The 21,963-nt window shown below is 39.6% G+C and overlaps 1 protein-coding gene and 1 pseudogene across 4 annotated transcripts in view; one reads left to right on the forward strand and one right to left on the reverse strand.

Annotated features, from left to right (window-relative positions):
* Nucleotides 1-333: 333 nt before the first annotated feature.
* Prkacb (protein kinase cAMP-activated catalytic subunit beta) overlaps nt 334-21,963 on the reverse strand; it is a 92,575-nt gene continuing 70,945 nt past the window's right edge. For all 4 annotated transcript variants that reach the window (XM_036189959.1, XM_036189960.1, XM_036189962.1 and 1 more), the window contains 4 exons: nt 20,729-20,824; nt 17,995-18,117; nt 8,102-8,266; nt 334-2,703 (listed from right to left, as the gene is read on the reverse strand). In XM_036189959.1, the coding sequence (XP_036045852.1) occupies nt 2,578-2,703; nt 8,102-8,266; nt 17,995-18,117; nt 20,729-20,824 (510 nt within the window). In that variant the 3' untranslated portion in view covers nt 334-2,577. The remainder of the gene's footprint in view (nt 2,704-8,101; nt 8,267-17,994; nt 18,118-20,728; nt 20,825-21,963) is intronic.
* Nucleotides 3,472-4,032, forward strand: LOC118585419 (annotated as a pseudogene).

Raw genomic sequence — 21,963 nt, forward strand, 5'->3', positions numbered from 1 at the left:
AGAGGTAAGAGGAAGGACACACAGAAATTTATCACTGTACAGAAACTTACTTCAAAGTATGATGTCCCTTACGAGTATTAGATAAAGAGGGAACCTTGAGCTAACACAGCGAATTGGAAGGGACCCCAGAAAATACCTGTCCAGCTCTTCTGTCTGCAGCTGACATCACTCTAGTATGGTTTCACTGTCAATCCAGGGCTCCTCCCTGTATAATGCTATTTCTTTATTTTCTGGGCCACAACATCATTTCTTCTGTTTTGTGTAATATAATTTGAGTAAAATACTGGTTTTTTTTTTTTTTGCCACTGACTTATTATTTCAAGTTTTAAAGAAAATCTTTTGGGCTACACTGTGGCTAAAAATGGGAATTTTAGGTATGTTAAAAATATTCCAATTTAGTGTACTTGATTAATCAGAAATAGACCCCTTTGACACATCTGACAGTTTGCTCATGTACTTCAAACAGACAGTAAAATGGAATGGCTGAGAAGCCCTCAGAAACCAATGTATGTCTAGGGGTCATCTACCTGGGTAGACTCTAGTTGGCTACTAATAATTTCATAGAAAAAAATATTTTTAGGATTCATAGAAATCTGTTCAATTTTTGAAAACTAAATTGTAATAATCAAATTGCCATCCCCATGATTTATTGAAGTAATTTTACAATAATATACAACAATGCTACCAGAGATTTTGTAGCATATATAAACCACAATGATTAGCATGTTCTTGGGTTTAAATGAAATACAAAAAAACTAAATAAAGTATTTTGTACAAATGATGCTTTTAATTTATTAACACGATGATATATCTTGGTTACATAAAACTTGCTACAGCAGAGTATTTCAATATTTCTTGCACATTTTTAAATACAGGTGAACTGACTGAAATAATTTTGTCTTTGTGGGACATTACCATGCAGAAACACTTGACAACCAAAAGACATGCAGATAGGTGGAGAGAACGTTTCAGATAGGACTTTTCAATGTCTTCAAGGGTTTAGTGAGGGGTGGGTGCATATGAACAAGAGTGGTGTCAATGACCTACCTGCACCAGTAAGGAAGCAGATAGAGGTTATATATATGTACACATTAGGGTTTGCTTGACTTAAAACAATCTTATATGCTTGTAGATTGCTCATGAAATGGCATATTTTAAACCATTTGGGCGAGTTGATCATTTAAGGTAGGTCACTGATACAGAGAGAAAATGAGATGGGAAAATTAAAGCAATGAAAAAATAGTAAAGAAAAGGTAAGCCATTTATTCACAAAGGAACACTGAACTAAATGTGCAAGAGTGCTTGAAATTTTCTCATGATGGCAACATTGTGAAGTCAATTGGCAAAAAGTATAAAAAAAATCAAGGAAACACAAATATTAAAACTGTATCTGCATGATCATATACTCTGTCTACAAAGAAAAAGAGGTTAGAAATTCTGATGTATCTAAAGATATCACACCTCAAAATTAACATACAAATGTGGCAGTTTCTTAAGCTTTATCTCCTTCTCCCACTGCTGGGGATGAAAGTCCAAGTTACAACAGTGCCCTCATCTCAACATCAGAACAGTAAGCAACAGCAACTCCTCTAGTCTTACCTTTATGAACCAAAGCAGAGAGAAAACTTCACTTAAAGGGAGTGCCTCTAAGCTGGAAGCGGGGTCAGGCTCTCGTTGACTTAGTATTTATCCAAATCCAGGTTCCTTTGAGTTTGCAAGTTTCTCTGAAGAAACTGACATGAGGACTATCTGAGCAATTTCACAATGTGTCACTTTATCAGGCATGCCTTCCTAAAATACAGGCTAAAACCCTCATGGAAGAGGGAAGGCTTAGAAACCTTCCAAGTCTTCTGACCCACAGAGATGTCGGTACCAAGGAAAATAGCCCGGCAAGGAGCCACGTCCCTCACTTTTCCTGACAATGAAGCATCTGCCTGGTCACTTAACTTCTCATGGAGAGAAGAATATTAAAAGGCAAAGGGAAATGAATCCTCTGGTCCAGGAATCCAAACTGCTAGGCTAGCCACTCTGAATGTACTGCCACATCAGTGACTCCTGAAAAGTTATTATCTTCACTTATGCAAATTCCCTTGGTGATAAGACATTCCATCTTCAAAAAATTTGGCAAAACTCAGTCTGAGCTACTCAAAATAAAAATAATTATTAGAGAGTTTATCTTCAAGCCACTGGTCAGCAAAAATAATCGCTCAAAACTATAAAAAGCAACACGTAGCTTTCCTTTTAAATATCACACAGCCATAACACTGCCATGGGAAACACCAAGAAAATCAAATGGAGCTCTGGTCAGAGAAGTTAATGGGAAGGATGTAGAGGGTGGAGAAAAACAACCGAACAGTGGGAAGTGGTGTACACCGTGTTATGGCACAGACAATGCTTGCGGAGCGGTGCCTGGTACACAGGTGGGTGCAGAGCACACACTGATGACACGATAAGACCTCACTCAGTTGCTGGAATGAAGGAACTTGGTGACTGCTTCACCAAGCAGGGCTCGGCTCCACTTTCCACCTCCACAGCGTGCAAAGACTGAGTGTGAGCACGAGACAATCTTCTTCCTCCCTAAAATTCACAAAATTCTTTTCCACATTTTTCTGTTATAGAGACACGGATTTCTTCTTCTTCATAGTCATCGAAGTTGCTGGTATCTCCAGAGCCTCTGAACTTTGGTATGAATGGAGCCTCAACCTATAATTGACATCAAGAGGAGAGACATCAAGACAAAGAACAAGTCCTCAGAGACTTGCAAACAATGAATCCCAGCATGCACTCACTCTGGCATCTTTAAGTAAGTCAGTCCTTGATATGCAATGTTATACAACATACAAGTTAGCTGGACTCTCACACTGTCATTTGAGAACTGCAACAAAATACTAACAAGGTTTCCAGCTTAATCGGGAATAAGTATCAAAACACTGGCTCGAAGCTTAGAAAATTACTTAGCATTTTATTTTATTTTTATCAATTTATTTCCAAAGCGGTTACTATTTTTTCAAATTCTTTTCTCCTGAGATTAACTAATAAATTTTATGCATTTAAACTTTTCTTTTCTAATTCCCAAGTGTACTTAAAATCTCTGAATATCAAAAGTCCAAATTGAAATTATCTCATGGAATCACAGAACTGTCAAATTCCAAACATTTTCTTTATCTTGACTCTGAAAATAAAAAGTCTTTCCATATAATTTTACAGTGTGCTTAATATGTGTGAGGAGAAGATCTGAAAATGATTGCTGACGTTTTTATGGTAGCTATCGGATTTATAACCCCACACAGTTGTCTCCCGCCCCACCTCCACTTCAGCACACTCTGCAAGAAAGGCACTCACTCCGATTCTAAATATGACAAAACAGCATTAACCACATTTCATCACCAATGACTGAAGCAGACAGCACACTCTCTAGGGATCTTTTTTCTTCGTACAGCAGTTCTCTCATTAACTATTTTCCAGTATACCTCATCATTACAAGTATAGCTATTTGCTTTTGGCCGCGGCAGCCATCTTCCAGTAACTCGCCAAAATGACGAACACAAAGGGAAAGAGGAGAGGCACCCGCTACATGTTCTCCAGGACCTTTAGGAAGCATGGAGTTGTTCTTTTGGCCACGTACATGTGAATCTACATGAAAGGTGATATTGTAGACATCAAGGGAATGGGCACTGTTCAAAAAGGAATGCCTCATAAGTGTTACCATGGCAAAACCGGAAGAGTCTACAATGTCACCCAGCATGCCATGGGCATCATTATAAACAAGCAGGTTAAGGGCAAGATTATCGCCAAGAGAATTAACGTGCGTATTGAGTACATCAAGCACTCTAAGAGCCAAGACAGCTTCGTGAAGTGCATGAAGGAGAACGACCAGAAGAAAAAGGAAGCCAAGGAGAAGGGCACCTGGGTTCAGCTGAAGTGCCAGCCCGCTCCACCCAGAGAAGCACACTTTGTGAGGACTAAGGGGAAGGAGCCTGAGCTGCTGAAGCCCATTCCATACGAATTCATGGCCTAATGTACAAAAAGAAATAAAAGACCTGGACTGCAAAGGACTTTTCTTAAAACAAACAAACAAACAAGTATAGCTATTTATACATTATTTCCATGCCTGACTATATCAGTATATCATAGGTTACAGATAAGATATATACATGAAAATATAAAGACACTTGAAAAGAACAAGGTAAGAAGTAAGTATAAGTTGAGATTTCAATTATTATCTTCAGTTCCCCAGCTGGTTGTGTGGCATGCTGTGCTTGTGACCACATTTTATCCTATACAGAACAAGCCAGGAAGGCAAGACAACTGCTTCATTCTAGCCAGATGATGTTTAGAATCAGACCATCTCTAGAGATGGTTGTGTAGTCTGAGTTGTCCAGGTCACTTCTTTAACACACACACACACACACACACACACACACACACACACACACACACAAATTTTCTCCCTGCTAGGTACATTTGGCTATTTCATTGCTCATAAACACCAGCCAGGGAACAAAAGGCTGTGAGCTATTTAAATTTACTCTCTTATTTCTGCAAACAGAAAGATGTTGAAACCGCTGTCTATATCAAGGTACTACTGACTATTCCTGGTGACTGCTGCCGCTCCTGACCCCTTGCCTCACTGGTAAATGAGGCTAAAGGCACTTCACAGGTGGTCTGGTTAACAGCTTACTATCCGGGATGAGCCAAGCCTTATCTGAGATATACAAAGTCTAGACGAGCAGCAGCAGCAGCAGCAATTCAGTTCTATCAGGATTTTAGAAAGGTTACTAATTCCTGTATAACACGGATACATTCAAACTACATCAGAACTCCTTTTTTTCTTTTCTTTTTTTGGTTTTGTTTTTTTAAGACAGGGATTCTCTATGTTGCCCTGGCTGTCGACCAAGCTGGTCTTGAACTCAAGAGGTCTGCCTGCCTCTGCTTCCCAACTACTGGGATTAAAGATACGCACCATGATGCCCAGCTTTATACATCAGAACTCATTAAAATACTAAGAAATCACAAACACATCACAGAAATAGACACTTAAGTACAACACTGACTAACAATAAATATAATAATAAAGATGATAGAAACAGTAATGATAAACAGTAGGGATAATTTTACAGGAAAATGTCAATTTCTAAAAATGGCTGGAGAAGAGTAGAGGTTTTTCTGCTAAAATTTACAAGGGATAAATAGGTAATTCTGTATAAGAAAAGTTGCAAATCTATTGGGCCAGAAAATAGTTGAATAAATACAAAAGCCTGTTATGTTCAGAAAGAGAGTCAAATGTATAATGGCTTAGCAATCATAAGGGGTACTTAACAAGGTTTAATCAAGGTTACTCATCAACACTAACGGAACAACAGGCTAATGACTGAACAACAAACAGGGACTTAGATCTCTATGTGCTGGAAGGGACAGGAGTCAAGCAGACTCTTTTTCGTGGTTCTGTTGGTAGTAGTAAGTCGCCTCAGTGGACTGTGGGCTGAGACTGAGGCTGGGCCTACAGCCACGGCAGAGACACAGTGAGGAGAACATGGAAACAGTCAATAGAAGTCATGGCTGAGGTCGGGGCAGGAGGACTCCATGTTTGTTTACTCACCAGGTTCCCTGAGTATAGAAGGAGCCTGGACTTACCTATCTAGTCTTTCTCAACACACTGAGCTTCCTGCTGTATCTCTATCTTAACCCACACTAGAAGATGACAAAGCTTATGTTTACATAGTTGGAGCAATGTGCTCAAGATCACACCGCAATGAACAGTTGATCTGACTCAGGCTAACAACTACCTAGGTCCAGAGTTCAGGTCTCCTTCTCTACCCCTCCACCCCATTCCCATCTCTCCTTCCTGTTCAACCAGCCTTCCCTTCTCATAAAGGCCCAAAGCTACAAGTTAAACAGGTGGTGTGCAAAATCCGAATGTTTTATGAAACAATGTGCTAGTCAACACTGTGTACCTTCCTTTTAATAATGTTAGAAGGAATTTTAAAGCCCATATTATGGCTCATACTTATACTCCCAGCACCTGGGAAGCCACAGCCAGAGAACACCCCTTTCCCTCCCTGCCCAGGTTTAAGGATAGACCTACATAGTTCCAAACCCACTTGAGTTACAGAGTGAGACTCTATCTTAAACAAACAAACAAACAAACACCATACAAAATCCAGAAAGAGTAGACTGATTTTAAAATGTTAACATGCTGAGATTTGAGCCTGGAGAACCTGGGATCAAATTCAGAAGCTGTGTGGGAGCACTGATATCCTAGCCAGGCTAATCTGTTTATCAGTAAAGTGAAAAAACAAACAAACAAAACAAAAATCCCCAAAAACACGTATTCTCTTTTTCACAAGAACATGTCAAAATGATGAGAATTTGTTTTGTTAACCATAAAGAAGTGTCTACAAGAGGCATAAGCCTGTTTCATGAGCTGGAAAGTGTTTCCATCACCAGAGTCCTTATTTGTGACTATACAACACATGTGGAGCTAAGGCTGCCAGGGCCACACCCACTGAGCTTGGCTCCGAGCGCTGGAGCCCTTGAGGCACAGCGGCTGCACTGCTCACACTGTTTCAGCCTTGCTCTGCTTTCTGTTAGCCAACTCTTAAAATTCTTTTGTAGCTTTGTTTCTTTTAAAATTTTAATGAATTAGAAAAACTGCTTTTAATATGAAATAGAGCATTAAATTCTCTTCCCTCAGGAAATGTGCTCTGTGGCTATTCATCATGAAATGTGGCAAGCTTCTGAAACATCAGAAGCTGTGGTTTTTGTGGGGTTGGGAGGAGGGAACTAAATATATACACTTCATGCGAGTTATTTTTAATTCAGTATTCAAGAGGGAAAGGAGAAAGTTAACAGAGCAAAATCTTTTCTTAAATTTCACAATTTATTACCACAGTGAAGCAATTACTATTAAGTAATATACTGCTGTTACTGTGGCAGCTCCCACTGACTACCTGGGAAATAAAGCTAGTCTCTGTGAAGTCTGCCATTGGCCAGCTAGAGCTGTCCTCTACTTAATTGTGTACTGCACCACTGCTAAGGTGAGCTAAACTTTTATTTACAACTAGTGTTCACATTGCCCCCATGCAGGCTCTCAGGGGCAAAGTTCTCTCTGGATTCCTTTGATGTTTATGAGCACAGCAGACTGATTTGCCACTGACCCCTTTAACTCTGAGGTTTGAACTGGAGGAGTAAGGACCATTTCAATAACCTTGAAGAGTGCCTAGGGCCAGCACAGGGACCCAGTCACTATTTGGAGGAATGCTAAGTAAATCAATGATTCCTAAAAGACAAAATACAGTAATGTCAGATAATCTATTTTGACTTTTCCCAAGGCAGGAATTTAATCTCTCCTAAGGAGGTTTTCAAATGGATGAGGGACAGCTGCCTTTGTTAAAGATGGATGCTCAGTTAGCACTTTGGCGACACGCAGGTCCATGTGTCAGTGGCTCTTACCAGAGACTGGCTATGTGTGAGACAAGGAAGATAAGGTTCCTGTACTCATGAAGTATGTTAAAATGGGAGTGAGCATGTCAAGTAGTAAGGAAGGACATGCTTCAGAGAAAATCCCACAGTGAGGCAATCATTTAACTTCTGAGCAGTCATTGGAACATGCACAGTAAACAAATGAGTAGTAGCTGAGAGGCAGACAGGCAAGAGGACTGTGAAAAGCTGGATCTTCCCGGGAAAGAGGGAGAAAAGCTGCAGCCTTGGTACATGTCCACAGCAAGGCCAAACACAGCTGAAAACATTCCCAGAATTTAAGCTGATTCAGTGTTCTGTCTGGCTACAGGCTGATTCTGGAGTGTATTCATCTATACATTATCCTTTTAATGTGACTTTTTATCAGTTTTGAAATGCAAACATGTAGAATATTGCCTCAAATCCAATTCCACAGTATTGTCAAGAGTTAGCATGGACAGGGAAAATCTATGAGGGAAACCATACAGGTTTTCTCTTTTACATAAGAGGACTCTCTGAGAGATCCTGTGGAGGATTAGTTTAGGAGGTAACACAATTCTAACTGTGCTGAAGATAAAAGCATCTCTGCTACATGATTTCAACCACAACTTTTCAAAAGCTTTAAGGAAGAGCAGAGGCACACCTTTCTCTGGTAAATAGCAATCCAGTCGGTGGTGGCGAACCACTTGTGGGTCTTGATGTCACTCACACCATTCTTCAGGTTCCCGAAGCGCTTTGTCAGGTCCACCTGCAGCAAGTTCCGCAGAAGGTCCTTGAGGTCAGCACTGAAGTGGGACGGGAAGCGGACCTGCACAGACACAGCAGTGGTGAAGGACAGTCCCAAGTGCTGGATGTCTCTGTTGTGACCTCACGCAGGCTTTACTGAGGTCACAGCTCATCATGGCAACAAAAGAAGGTGGAGGCAACTCCAGACATTTTCAATGACATACCACACTCTTCAAGGATGAATGCCATTAGGCAAAGAGCTAAACTTCTCTGAGAGCCTTGCTTCATGGCTTTAAGAACATAGAGTGGTCTCCAGGGACTGAACACTATCAGAAGGCTCAGCCATCTTCAAGGAAAGAATCCTTTCTTTATGCCTCATTACAACCCTCCCAGAGATATCAACTTAAACTTGTGATCTAAGTGGAATAAGTAACACATGAAAAATATCAGTAATGCATTCTGAAAAGCAAGACTGTAAACACTCACACTGCGAATCTATTACATTTGTTAGAGAAAAACTTTAAAGCTGAATTCTGCTATTGAGAAATAACACAGAAATGCCAAGAGTAATTCAGGAAGTATTAAATATTAAATATTAAAATGCAGATTTGGGGGCTTAGGTATGTTGCTGCGTCCACTTTATAGGCATGGGTGAGGCAACTGAGATGTATGATAATCAAATGGCTTAAGATTGCAGAGTGGAGAGGCAGAGCTGAACTCCAAACAGACATTTGGATTTCAGCACACACCCTTCTCATTGTTTTCCATCACTCCCTGACTAACAGACTAAAAACAGTGCTTAGAATCGTCTAGATGGCTGACAGTTTAAGCTGAAAATTCTTCTGTTAACTTCCATATTTCCTACTAAAAACAATGACAACAAAATATGAGTAACTACTCTCTACTTAAAAACAGCAAGACAGCAATAAGGGGTTTATGAAACAAACAGGAACTTCTCAAAGGAAAATACAAAGGGAAAGGGGGCAGTCATGACAACAATTAAGAAATGCTGGTGAGCATGGCAAACAGAGAACCTCACACACTGCTGCTGGCAATGTCAATTCATCACCACAGAACCAGTAAGGAGGTTCCGTAACAAAATGGAAACTACTGTATAGCCCAGCTTTATCATTGTTGGGTATTTGACCAAACAGCTCAAGTCAAGACTTTATCACTGAGATCCTTGCACATCTGTATTTGCTAAGCACTAGGTATCCATCAATAGATGAATGGATAAGGAAAATGTGATCCATAAGCACCACTCAAAAATATTTTTTCTCTCTGTGAATCCCATATTTTCATATAGGCACATAAACTACATATATGTATGTATATATGAGATGAGAAAAATGAGCCTGAAGTTAAGAAGGACACTATGAGAAGACGTATGAGGGTGTGATGCATGAGGGTGTGAATGTGGTTAAAGAACATGGCAGCTGTCTTCATCACTTTGTACAATGAGTATTTGCCATTAAAAATGAAGGGCATTTCCTCCCTGTGGTTTCGGAGGATCAGGCTTTTCCTGTGGTCAATCTATGACTCTTTTCAAGTGGCTCCAACTCGGCTTAGAGTGGGATTTTCATAACGTGTACGGTGTAACGTGCCAGTGATCCCGTCCACGATGCTCACAACTGCAGACAGTAATGGACTGCACATAAATTACTTCCTGAATTCAGGTAGTATGCAGTATAATGCATGAACAAATAAGTACCCAAATAAAGCAGTTCTTTATTCTGCAATTCAAACAGAGCAACAGTCCTGATTAGTCAATATGGGCAAATGAGTGTGTGTGTGTTTAAATTTCCTAACAGTGACTCTCAAATGGGCAGTGGCGGTAGTTTGAGAAACTGAGCCATATTTCATTGGGAACTCTCCCCATTATAGATGTACCCCCACTGCCACATCACATCCTCTTCTCCAAAGATGTTGACAGGTAGCCCATATCTTCTATGGTCCATGCTAATAGTGGCACAATAACCTGGATTCAACAACAGTTTTTATGAAGGGAAGAATACCTAATTTTTCCTTCAAAATTGTATCAAGAAGAGAATTATTTTTGTCATTATTATTAGTTCAAAACACTTCAGAAAGTAAAATCCCACATTCAGAATACTGGAGCTGGTGAACTCTAGTGAGGCCACAATGAGGCCCTGGGACTATTGGGGAAATAACTCAGTCCTCTGACATGCATATTTATGAGCTTTCTGCCAGTCTGCAAAAGGGCAGATAACACTGGAGGAGTTGTAGAAAGGCAGATGTTGAAGTGAGGAAGTGTAAATCCACCAGTCCATCAGGGTGAAATGAGGTCACTGATAACCAGCATGGTTGGCCTGGAAAAGGCATCTAGAATGTGACATATGCCTCCTTAATATTTTCCTTAATTTCCTGTGATTCTTTTCCAACCTTGAGACCACGTTAATTATGAGTTTCCTAATCATGCATTGCTCAGGTAGGATCTGATTCTTGAATGAACTACAGATTTGTAGATCAAGCTCACAGTAGCTGATGAGCACCAGAATTATCTGCAATGTTAAAATACACAGAACTATTTAGTGCCTTTAGGGTGGGTGGGGCACTAAAGAAAGAAACCACATCATTTGGGCAGAGATTACAATTGATAAGCCGTATCCAACAGGTAGACCTGGCCTGACCATGGGCACTGACCTTAATAAATGCATGAATTTGAATCCACTCTTGATGTAAATCTACTTTGTGCTAGGCACTGATGTGCTCGGGACATACAGAAAACAAAGTAGGACACAGACCTGCCTTCATGGAATTTCTATTCTGAGAAAGACAGATGATAAATGAGAAAAACTAGAGGGATCTTCTAAAAATGTGACATCACTCCTCACAAACAGCATTGTGAGATCTTTGATTTTCACTCTGAAGAATATGGGGAATCAATGAGAAGCTTTTACTTAAAAAAAAAAAAAAATCATTTTGTTTTTGGTTCTGGAGATTGAACCCAGGACCTCAAGCACGCTGAGCCTGAGTGTAGCCACTGACTGCAGCTTAGGCCATCTGTGCAAGGTTTTATAGGAGTGGCAAGATGGGCTTGTTGAAGGAACATCTAGTGACTCAGGTGAGATGAGAGGGCTGGCTGTGCAGACAGCAAGAAGCAGAACCAGAGGCAGAGCCAAAATGGCGGCTTCCTGTGTATTCGATGTGGGCTCAGGAGTTAAAAATGCTATCACGTGACTTATTTTACACTCTCAACCCCTGACCCCAAAGGCAGTTTCTTGAAATGTTGTCCAGACTGGACTCAAACTCCTGGGGGCCAGTGATCATCTTGTGCTGTGGGATGTTCTGTATGTTAAATCTGCTGATTGGCCAGTAGCCAGGCAGGAAGGATAGGGTAGGTGGGACAAAGAGGAGGAGAACTAGATGAAATGGAAGGCTGGAGAGAGATGCTGCCAGCCACCGCCATGACAAGGAAAATGTGAGGTACAGGTAAGCCACGAGCCATGTGGCAAAGTATAGACTAATAGAAATGGATTAATTTAAGATTGAGGAAGTAGATAACAAAAAGCCTGCCACGGGCATACAGTTTGTATACAATATAAGTTTCTATGTGTTTACTTGGTTGGGTCTGAGCGTCTATGGGCCTGGCGGGTGAGAGAGATTTGTCCTGACTCTGGGCCAGGTAGGAAAACTCTAACAACAATCTTGCCTCAATCTCTTGAGCCTCAAGGATGACAGACAGCTACCACCACACCTGGTTAAATCTCCTCAGCAGAAATAATTCCCAACTTTCGACCTCAACTGGAATTATACACATATTCTGTGATCCATGGGAAACCTTTTTCAATCTCAATTTATCCAACTGTAATTCAAGGGAAGATATTTTATTTGACAGTATGAAAATTTACACAATATTTATGAAAATGTTATGGCTTTTATCTTATTACTCCTAATAGTAATGCATTTACCATGTTTTCAGCCTATTAGAATACCACTTGAATGTTCTGAGGCTGAAAAAATTTTAATCAAGGAGCTTGGAAGATAGTCCATAATCTGTATCCAAAATATCCAAATGCAGTCTATATTGAAATTTTGATAGAATGGATGACTCTAGCCTTGTTTTATAGGAGCAGCACTGTACACACAAATGATATCCTAAATGGTTTTATCAAATTATATCATATAACATGTGAAACTCAGTCTGAGCTGATCAGAGGGATACACTACTCTGCTATCAGCACCAGTTACAGGCTCCTTCATTTCAATTCTGGAATAACTATTATTTTCTACATATTTTAATGTAAACAATTATTTCTCAAAAGTAAAGTTATATTCAAAAAGTAAATCAATGCATGTTGTTATGGTATCCATTATTTAAATTCACTAACTGGTTCTATTGACCCCCTCCCTCATTTAGCAATAAAATAAGACTGAATCAAATTTGTCTTCACCAAGATTAATTACAGAAGTTATAAAATTGATTTCTGGCTGATGAAGGGAGAGTCTTGCTAATATTCTGCAGTTACTGTCATGGGGGAAAGATTATGTACATAGTAACAATTTTTTATGCACCAGAATAAACTCATTAGGTTTAAATGACTCAAAAAAGAGTTTGCATGCTGCATCAATTGGTACTCTATTAACTTCTGGTCACAGCAGATTGGAATACATTTCAAGAAACCATATCTCTAAATGAAATATTGCAATTTCAGTAAAGCATTTATCTAGCAAAAAAAGCTATACATTAATTAAATTTTCTAAAGATAAGCCATTTTCACTCACTAGCTTTCTACAGGTGCATCAACATTCACACCAGTCCTCAGGGGAGCACCCATCAACCTGCACTCCATAAGTGAAGAGAGCTAGTGCATTATCATATATTTATAAGTACAGTCTCTAAGGGGACTATACACATCTAGATGGGTGCAGAGGACTACATTCACTCTCTTCTCAGCACTGTTAGAACCAGCTGCTCCCCAGGCAAGTAAGACTATCTGGAAGCAGGTGTCAATAGGATTATTAAATCACCAGGACAAAAATGTTAAAAATGGCCCTGGGTTTTATGAAAATAGCACAACTTCTCTTGTATTCATGAGCTGGGCCTGGGGGCACAGCTCAGTTGGCCACAGGCTTGTCTAGAATGCAGGAAGCCCTAGGTCTTGTCCAAGCACTACAGCATAAAACTGGTCTTCCTGCTACAAGCACTTGGGACGTGGAGAGAGGAGGATTAGAAGTTCAAAGTCTTGTTTGGCTACACAGGGAGCTGGAGGCCAGCTTCAAAACATGAGGCCTAGTAAAAGAAGGTAACATTTGAATACTTCTAGGTCAATATAACGATAGCTAAAGCTAGGCAGAAAATGACATTTACGTTTCCTAAAAAAGCAGTCACAAAGATACCTTAAAAATGTAGCAGTGTATTTGCGTGTGTGTTTATTGTTTAGGATACAGACATATGCAGAAAAGACAGCATAGTAAGCCTGAGATCACCAGCCGTACAGACGGCTCCTTCTAAGTTCCCTGTCTGTCAGAGATCTGGGACCTTGAGTGGGGCCAGTTCCCGACAATGTAAGAAGCTTTCCCTGAACAAGTGTGGTCACTGTGCACAGACCTACTATAGATAACATAATCTGAGTGTGTGCTTTCATTCTGCGAGTCTACAGTCTACTCCTTTGCTGCATGATAAGGAGAGGGTGTGTGAGTGATGAGCTGCCAATTAAAATGCGGCATACCGAGTCTCTCATGGCTGCCACTGACATGTGACATTCTCCACAGGTGTGTTTAGTAAGCTGATGCTGGGGTAGTTAAATGTGTCCCTGTGGCTCTCTAGAGAGGCTCCTGAAGATCTGTGCCTGATCTTCTCTGGACTTGCCTGGACTGCCTTTTCCCTGTGCTCACCTGGCTCTGTATCCTTTGGCTTTAACAAATCAAAGTCCAACTACCAGTGTAGTCTGAGTCCTCCCAGAGTCCCCAAACCTGGAGACAGACTTGGGGATCCTTACCCAGAAGGGAATTGACCTTTGGGCTACTAATCAATTACCCTTCATGTAAATGCTGATTTCTCTTTAGCAAATTGGTGAACGCTCTAATCAGTGTCTAGTGAGGCTCATGTCTTAATATTTCCGCAGTACCCCCATTGCTCACTGAGAGCAGAATAATATTTACATTATATATAGTGAAGCTAAGATGTTTTTTCAAATTATTTAAGTCAAAGACTCTAAAATTATGTTTTCTGTAATAGCTGTTACTTGATTACTCTGTCTTCACATACCATTTTTTAAAACACAATATTGATTTTTATATTCCCATGGGTAACACAGTGAGCTAGAGTTGCTGTGGAAACCATACCTGATTCTTATTATAGACTCCTGGCACTCAGACATGAAATGCAAAGATTATATACCTAAGCACAGTGCATGCATTGCTAGGGTGGGGCACAGTACTGCAGGGTTGCAAACCCTTTTGTTAACTGCATTTCCAAACCCAAACCTTAATACTCATGAATAATCTGACATTTCAATGCTACCTTCTCTGTCACTTCAAAAGCTAAATATGTGCAGAAGAGAGTCTAAAAGCCGACTGATCATCTTTATGTGCATTGAAAAATACCAGTTTGGGTTAAAATATTGTGGTAGAGAAATTACTTAATAGTTTAATGTTCAAATGTAAGCATTTAAGTGAATTAATCACTTAATAACTTTTGTTTTAACTTTGATATTGCACCTATTTTATAACATTGTTTCAGAACAGAATCAACATGAGTTATTATTGCATTATGTAATATGCTTTTGAAAAGATCAGACAAAGCTATTCCTTTTTGTTTCTTTTTGTTGTTAAGATGGTCCCATGTAGCCCAGTTTGGTCCTGAACTCATGAACCTCTTCCTCTACCTCCCAAGTGCTAAGCATATAGGGATTTACCATCTCTCCCAGAAGAAAAAAAAAAACCTTGAATGAAAAAAAAATGAAAACTACAAATACAGACTCCCCAAATATATGACTAAAATTGAGTTTTAATGACATGAACTATTAAAACATTAAAAGCTAGTTAACTTCCAATTCGGCTTTATCCACTAACGGAGGCAGTAACAGTCTCGCAGTAAGGACAGAGACCCCCTTCTGTCTGGATCCGAATGCTGAAATAATTTTATGGAGGAATTGGTGAATGTGACTTATATTTCACATGACACAGATTCAGGCACTTCTCAGCACTGTCAGAATCAGTGATGACACAATGGCAACTTTCCATGTCATGAATTTTGCTTTCAATGGCTAAAGGGTAGAAATCTATCCAATATGGAGAGAGAATTTGACACCTTCAGCTAAATCCAAAAGTACCAAACAGATGTTGTATTTCCAAATAAATGATGAAAATAATTTCTATCATGGTGTGACAGGTTAGCTTTTTAATAGAGTGATTACATTTTAAATGGTTATAGTTTTAGAACATATTCAGTTATTAGATACAAAATATGAAAAATTGAAATGAAGTGAAAAAAAACTCACAAACAGGTGAAAAAATGTTGTTGGCCCAGGGAGAATGACTGTCAAGCTGAGGTCAACTGGTACCAAGACAGATGCTCTCATTTCAACTAGAGAACATAAATTTAGTTTGCACAGCATCCTTCTCATAATTTGATTTCTTTTATGAAGAAGTATAAAAGTAGTACAGTAAAGGTTCAGGAACTTTCTAATCAGCTCTAGTTAGATTATCTGAAACACTCCTTTAACAGCTACATTTTGTCCAGCCTACGTCTCTACTCTGCATTAATAAAACACTTCCCCCTTTGGCTTTAATGTGTTTCCATTTTCTTATCAGGCCTCACATGACCCCTGGCTCTTAGTTTTTTTATGAAATTTAAGTATTCATTTCTCACATTTTTTCTTTTTTAAATAATTATTATTTTTGTGCATATTTATGTGTGTGCCTGCACGAGTTTATGTGTACCCTATGTGAGTAGAAGCCTGTGGAGGCCAGAAGAGGGCATCAGATCCCCCCAGAGCTTGAGTTCCCAGAGGTTGTGAGCTGCTGTGTGGATGCTGAGAACCAAACCCTGGACCTCAGCAAGAGCAGCTAGTATTCTTAACAGCTGACCCAGCTCTCCAGCTCTCTACCTCTCCCATATTCTTAAAAACAAAAGCACTCCCTTCTCTACTATTTTTTTTTGCCATGTTTTATTTTGTGCACATCAAAAGTTCTTTTACCAAAGTTTCCTGGAGAAAACAATTACAGAGGTAAGGAGCCTGAAGTACAGCCCTACACGTGTAACAAGACCAGCAAAGAGTTTCGTCACTAAGAATAAATGCTGCACTCCATCCCCTGTACTGCTTTCATCACTGTCCACTCCTGACCATCACACTTAGTTGATTGACCTTGCAAGAGGCATTTGCTTTTCACCTGTGACAAAGTTAGGATTAATGTCTATGGCTAGCCCCTTAATTTGTGAATACTAATCTAATATCAAAGCCTCCCCAGGAAATGTAATAAAATACAAGGAAAAAAAAAATCTCATGACCCCTGTACATGGCATACACGCTGTGAGATTTGGAGGCAGGAATCCTCAATGGTTGGATAGACAGTTACTTATTAGTGTCTTTCCCAGCAACCTCACTGTGGAGCATCTACAGTTTAAATCTGTGTCCTAGCATAAAGGCTAAATTATTATGTTATTGGATATTCATGGTACCTTATGAATATTTAACACTATAAAATTTAAATTCATGGATGCTGAACTCAGCTTAACAAAAATTCAGAGTATGAATCTGGTTGAGGTAGAAATAAATGGAGAACTTCACTTCTAGCTCCTTCTTGTCTATAGACGGTTAGACTTACCTCTACCTAAGAAGGTCATAATGCACAACAACCAGAAAGGTAAGTGCATCCTTCCCAAGACAATGTTACTTAAAGCCAACGGCCCATTCCATGGCACATTCTTCACACAAAGAGATGGACAAGGTCAAGGATGTGGTTAAGCGACATGAGCAAGAAGGGCAGGCCCTTCCTTACACAAGGCACAGAAAGCCGCCTCCTGTGAACGCTTACAGGTTAATAGCAAGTTATGTGCGGGGATGGGCGCATGGGTGCTGCTGGGAAGACAATCTACAGGAGCTGACATTCTCCTTCCTCTTGGAGTCCCAGGCTTAGAGAAGACACCTTTCCCTGCTGAGCTATCTCTGTAGCTCCCAAAGTTCAAGAGCTGTGCTTTTCTTCTCTATGGAGATGGACAGTTGCAATCTCAGGAAAGCTCTCCAGCATGAGCCAAGGTGAGACTGACTAACTAAGCAAGACACTTGGAAGAAAAACTAGAGACTGAAAATGCAAAGGCAGAGTTTATGGAGTAATTTACCACAGTGTAACATGCTCAGTCCACTCATGGTCAAGGATAATTGCTATTTCCTATTTGTTAAAAGTCTCAATTATAATCACATTAAGCATAAGCAATTCTGTTAAAATCAATTCTGTGAATTCTTGGAAAAGGCCATCCACTTTATTTTTACTTCTAATTTTGATGTAATTCAAATAAGAAGTCTGCTTTTTAGAATAGTTACATAAAACCAGTCCCTAAAACTGCTTTCCAAGTACTAATCCACAGGAGATCATAATTCTGATTTCCAGGAATATCACACTGTTTTTTAATCAACAAAACCGACATTCCGAAAATAGAAGCTGCCGTTTATTACCTTGCGGATGTGTTTGCAGAGCAGCTCATCATCTAGAGCAGCAGTACTGAGTACTTCTAGTCCCCTGGTTTAGGGTCATAGACTGACAACATGCTGTGGTTCTAGTCTGCCACCTTTAAACTACACACAGATAATGAGGAAGAACAGAAGAATTAGACCTATCACTTACCTTTCCAGAAACGATCTTCTCATAAATCTGAATTGGTTGGTCTGCAAAGAATGGGGGGTAGCCGGCAGCCATCTCATAGATCAGCACTCCCAACGCCCACCAGTCCACCGCCTTATTGTAGCCCTGAAACAGAGCAGCAGAAGGGCCAATCACCACATAAGTCACTCAGGGGCAAACAAAGGAGACAAGTCATTTCCAAACGATCTGGGAATGTATGAACATGATTGCAGCAGCTGTTAGCAGCTATGAAAAATGGAAATCAGAAATGAACAAAACCACCAGGGGCAGGTTTAATTAAATGAATACTGGAGTCTGATATTGGGAAGGACTATTAAATTTTATTCCTAAAATCACTGAGAATAACACTGACAGTGAAACTTCTTCTGTTCCAGTGGGAGACATTTGCTGCAATTCAACAGCAGAAAGGGAAGTAGACCAAGTTACCTCTGGAAGCCCATCCTAGGCCATGACCTATGCATTAGGTTTGCAATAGCAGAGCTAGAAAGAGAAACAATTCTAAGACACACTTGGATTATGGGAACAATAAATGATGAAGCTGACTTCAGAGCAGCCTGTAGTCTTGGATCTGGAAATGTGAAAATATTTGAGATAATCATGTCTACTTCAGTATTTTTTGAAAACTTAACATTTTAGTGCCCTCTAATCAGTATTAACATTCAAGTATATGTGAAGTTTGCTCTTTGTGTATCTGTGTCTCATCTCCTAAAGGCGCAGGAAGGAAAGCACATGCATAGGGTTTTGTGAGCAGCATATCAAAAGAAAAGGCATGTTTAAAAGTATATCGTAAGCCAAATACAACTCAAAGGTTCTGATCTATTTCATATGGTATTTTTTTTTATATCAAGCAGAACACTTTGTAAGAGGATACCTATTGAAATGTTTGCATCAATACATTTATATAAAGTTTGCTATCAGTCATGGTCTGCATCAACTAAAGATTATGTGGGGGAAAAACAACAAGCCCACATTCCACCATTTTGTCAAGATGCTAGCTTTAGAAATCCTTTAGCTTTCTAATCATCAGGTAAGGTACATCAGGTAAAATATAATACAATACAATAGGGGGACTTCCTTCTTTCCTCTGATTATATATTTTAAAGGAGATCTGTTATAAGCGGGACGACATCTTCCTAACAGGAATGGAATCAACTGCTCACTTTCACTTCTGTTTTACATTCTGTGGAGTGTTTACAGTAAACACATCCACCAGCTACAAGGTAACACTCTTGGGACAGAATTTAAAAATCATTAAGTAAAACACTGTACATAGATAAGAGGCAAGGATAAGTATATATACTTGAAATTTAACTTATATACATATACAAAGAAATACTAAGAGGTAATTACATATTTAAAAATATAACTCATAATCAAATAAAACAATGAGATATCATTTATTGTCTTTTAAATTAGCAAATATTCTTAAGTCCTGGAAAGGATGTAGCAAAACAGGTACCACCACATACTCCTGGTAAGTGTATAAAATGCTGCAATCTTTTCAGAAAGCAACTTGGAAAAGTCTATCAAAAGGCTTAAACACATTCATACCCTCTGACCCAGCAATTCCTCTTCTGAAAATACAGAAAAACTCTACTATATACAAAATCTCAGAAAACTCTGCAAACAACCAAACAGGTCTGTAAATAGTCAACGACAGGAGAGTGACTACTTTATGGTACATTTACACACATGGACATGTGTGTTAGTGTAAAAAATCCATACACAAACTATACATTCACCATGATTTCAACTAGGACACATGCTTAGAAAAACATACAAAATACCTTTTCTTAAAGACTGCCTTGGGGGTGGTAGGATTACTGGATTTTGGTGTTTCTTTATTTTCCTATAACCTCCAAATTTTGTGCAATGAGCACTTCAGTGTACTCTACCATGTAGCCTGTACAAGTTCTCACACTTATTGTGTGGTCGTATTATTTGTAAGTGCATGAAAGGGAGAGATGTGTAAAGTTACCAGCAATGACATTTAATTTTTAAAGATGAATTAGACGGTGCGAGACTAAGAGGCAAATTTATGAACGAGAGCAAGGAGGCTGTTTTTAATTCTTCATTGATTTCACGTAGTCTCTGCTGTCTGTGAGGCCTGGGCCACTCTCTCCCCACCAGCTCCTTTCTGGGCTCAGTCTTTCTGGGCTCAGTCTTTCTGGGCTCAGTCTTTTCCCATTTTCTCCATGCAAAGAAGAAAGGGGAAAACGGAAACATTCCTTTAAGTGTGGCTACATTTGTTACATTAAATGTAAATGTACTAGCACCACAGTCCACCAAGTGGAAAGTAGGCCAGGCTTTAGCAAGGCTAAAAGAGTTTAATTGCTATATTATTACTATTAATCTAAAGTTAAAAACAGCTTTCCCCATCACTTGAGTGCTGAGTTGGAACAAACAGCTGACAGCTGACCTGTCTTGGAGGAACCTGGAAAAAGCCTCCTACACTGGCCTGCTAGGGAAGGGTTCTAACTGGGGACTTCAAAACCAGAGTCTGAAGGTTAGGTCATTCCTCTGTTTCTCTAGGACCCAGAGTCAAAACTAACACAAATTAGAAGTCTATGATAAGCTCTAGATGGATTGCTGTCTAGGAATCACGCACTGGTAGACTTAAATTTGTAATGTAAAAGACCTCCAGCTCCTGCCAAGAAACTGTTTTATCAGAACTCCACAGAGCTCTTCCTCTGTGTATGCCAACAGCACCCAGTACCTTGCTGAGGATGATCTCTGGGGCCAGATACTCTGGGGTGCCGCACAATGTCCAAGTCCTGCCCTTGACTCTTTTGGCGAACCCAAAGTCTGTGACCTATAACAGGAAACAGAATCATGTAAAGTGATCACTGGACAGAGAAGAGAGGCCCTATACTGAAATTCAAAGTTAAAATTTCAGAATTAAAATAAAATCCATGAAAAAAAAAAAAAGAGTCAATGTGACTAACAGTAACTCATGAAGGCAACTTTTTAGTGAATGAAGATCAGAACAGTGAAGCTAGAAGCCCCTTCTCAAAACAAATAAACAAATCTAGGGTGACAGGTATTAGATGTACATAATTTAAAAAGTGAAAATGAAGGGTAAAAGCAATAGTTTTACTACAAAGTAAGCGCTGATGAAAACATCCCTCAAGTCCAATGTGTTTCCAGCCCGGAAGTGTATCATTGGGGAGGGCTCTGCAGCACTCCTCTGCCACACAAGCTACGGAGAGCCGTGGCCCTGCGCTATGGAAAGAACTGGGAAAGACACAGCAACCAACCGCACTCTGCAGTTAGGTCTCATCCTGCAACAGATGTGAGTGGTAAAGGCCTGGACTCAGAACTCAACTGTCTGGATTACAATTCTAATTCTTCCATTTCTGGCTGTGTACTTGTCTATGACTGAGTCTTATTAGCTTTAAAACTGTGGCAATAAGAATATTTATAATTCACAGTGTAGTATTAAAAGAGGCGATACAGGTTGTGTATCCCTTATCCAAAATACTTGGGACCAAAGGGTTTCGTTTTTCCAGGTTTTTAGTATTTCTAAATGTTAGTGAGATGTTGGTGAGAGTCCAGACACAAAACTTCATCTTTCCGAAGCACCTCACAGCCACCGTCAGACGGGATTCCAAACACCATCGTTAGTGTACATGCTCTGACTGTACTCGGAACATGAAGTCACCTGAGGAAGTTTTCACATTGGAATCTTCTTTATTTGGATTTTCTGATTGAGGGTTGCTCAACCTGTCTGTACATACAGGGCTTCCTGGCATTCATTACTACTCCCACATTTAGCTATTAATGTTTCTTTTTTCAGGCATCTGATTTTAGGAGATATAAACAGGCTCCTCCATGATGTGATAATTACTTCTCCACAGTGGCAGAATTATGAATACTTTAAGCATTTTAGATAGAGACGATTTTTTCCTTCAAACAACAAAAAAAATATCAAACATTGACAATAGAGGCAAA

The sequence above is a fragment of the Onychomys torridus genome, chromosome 6 (genome assembly GCF_903995425.1).
Source record: "Onychomys torridus chromosome 6, mOncTor1.1, whole genome shotgun sequence".
Lineage (NCBI taxonomy): Eukaryota > Metazoa > Chordata > Mammalia > Rodentia > Cricetidae > Onychomys > Onychomys torridus.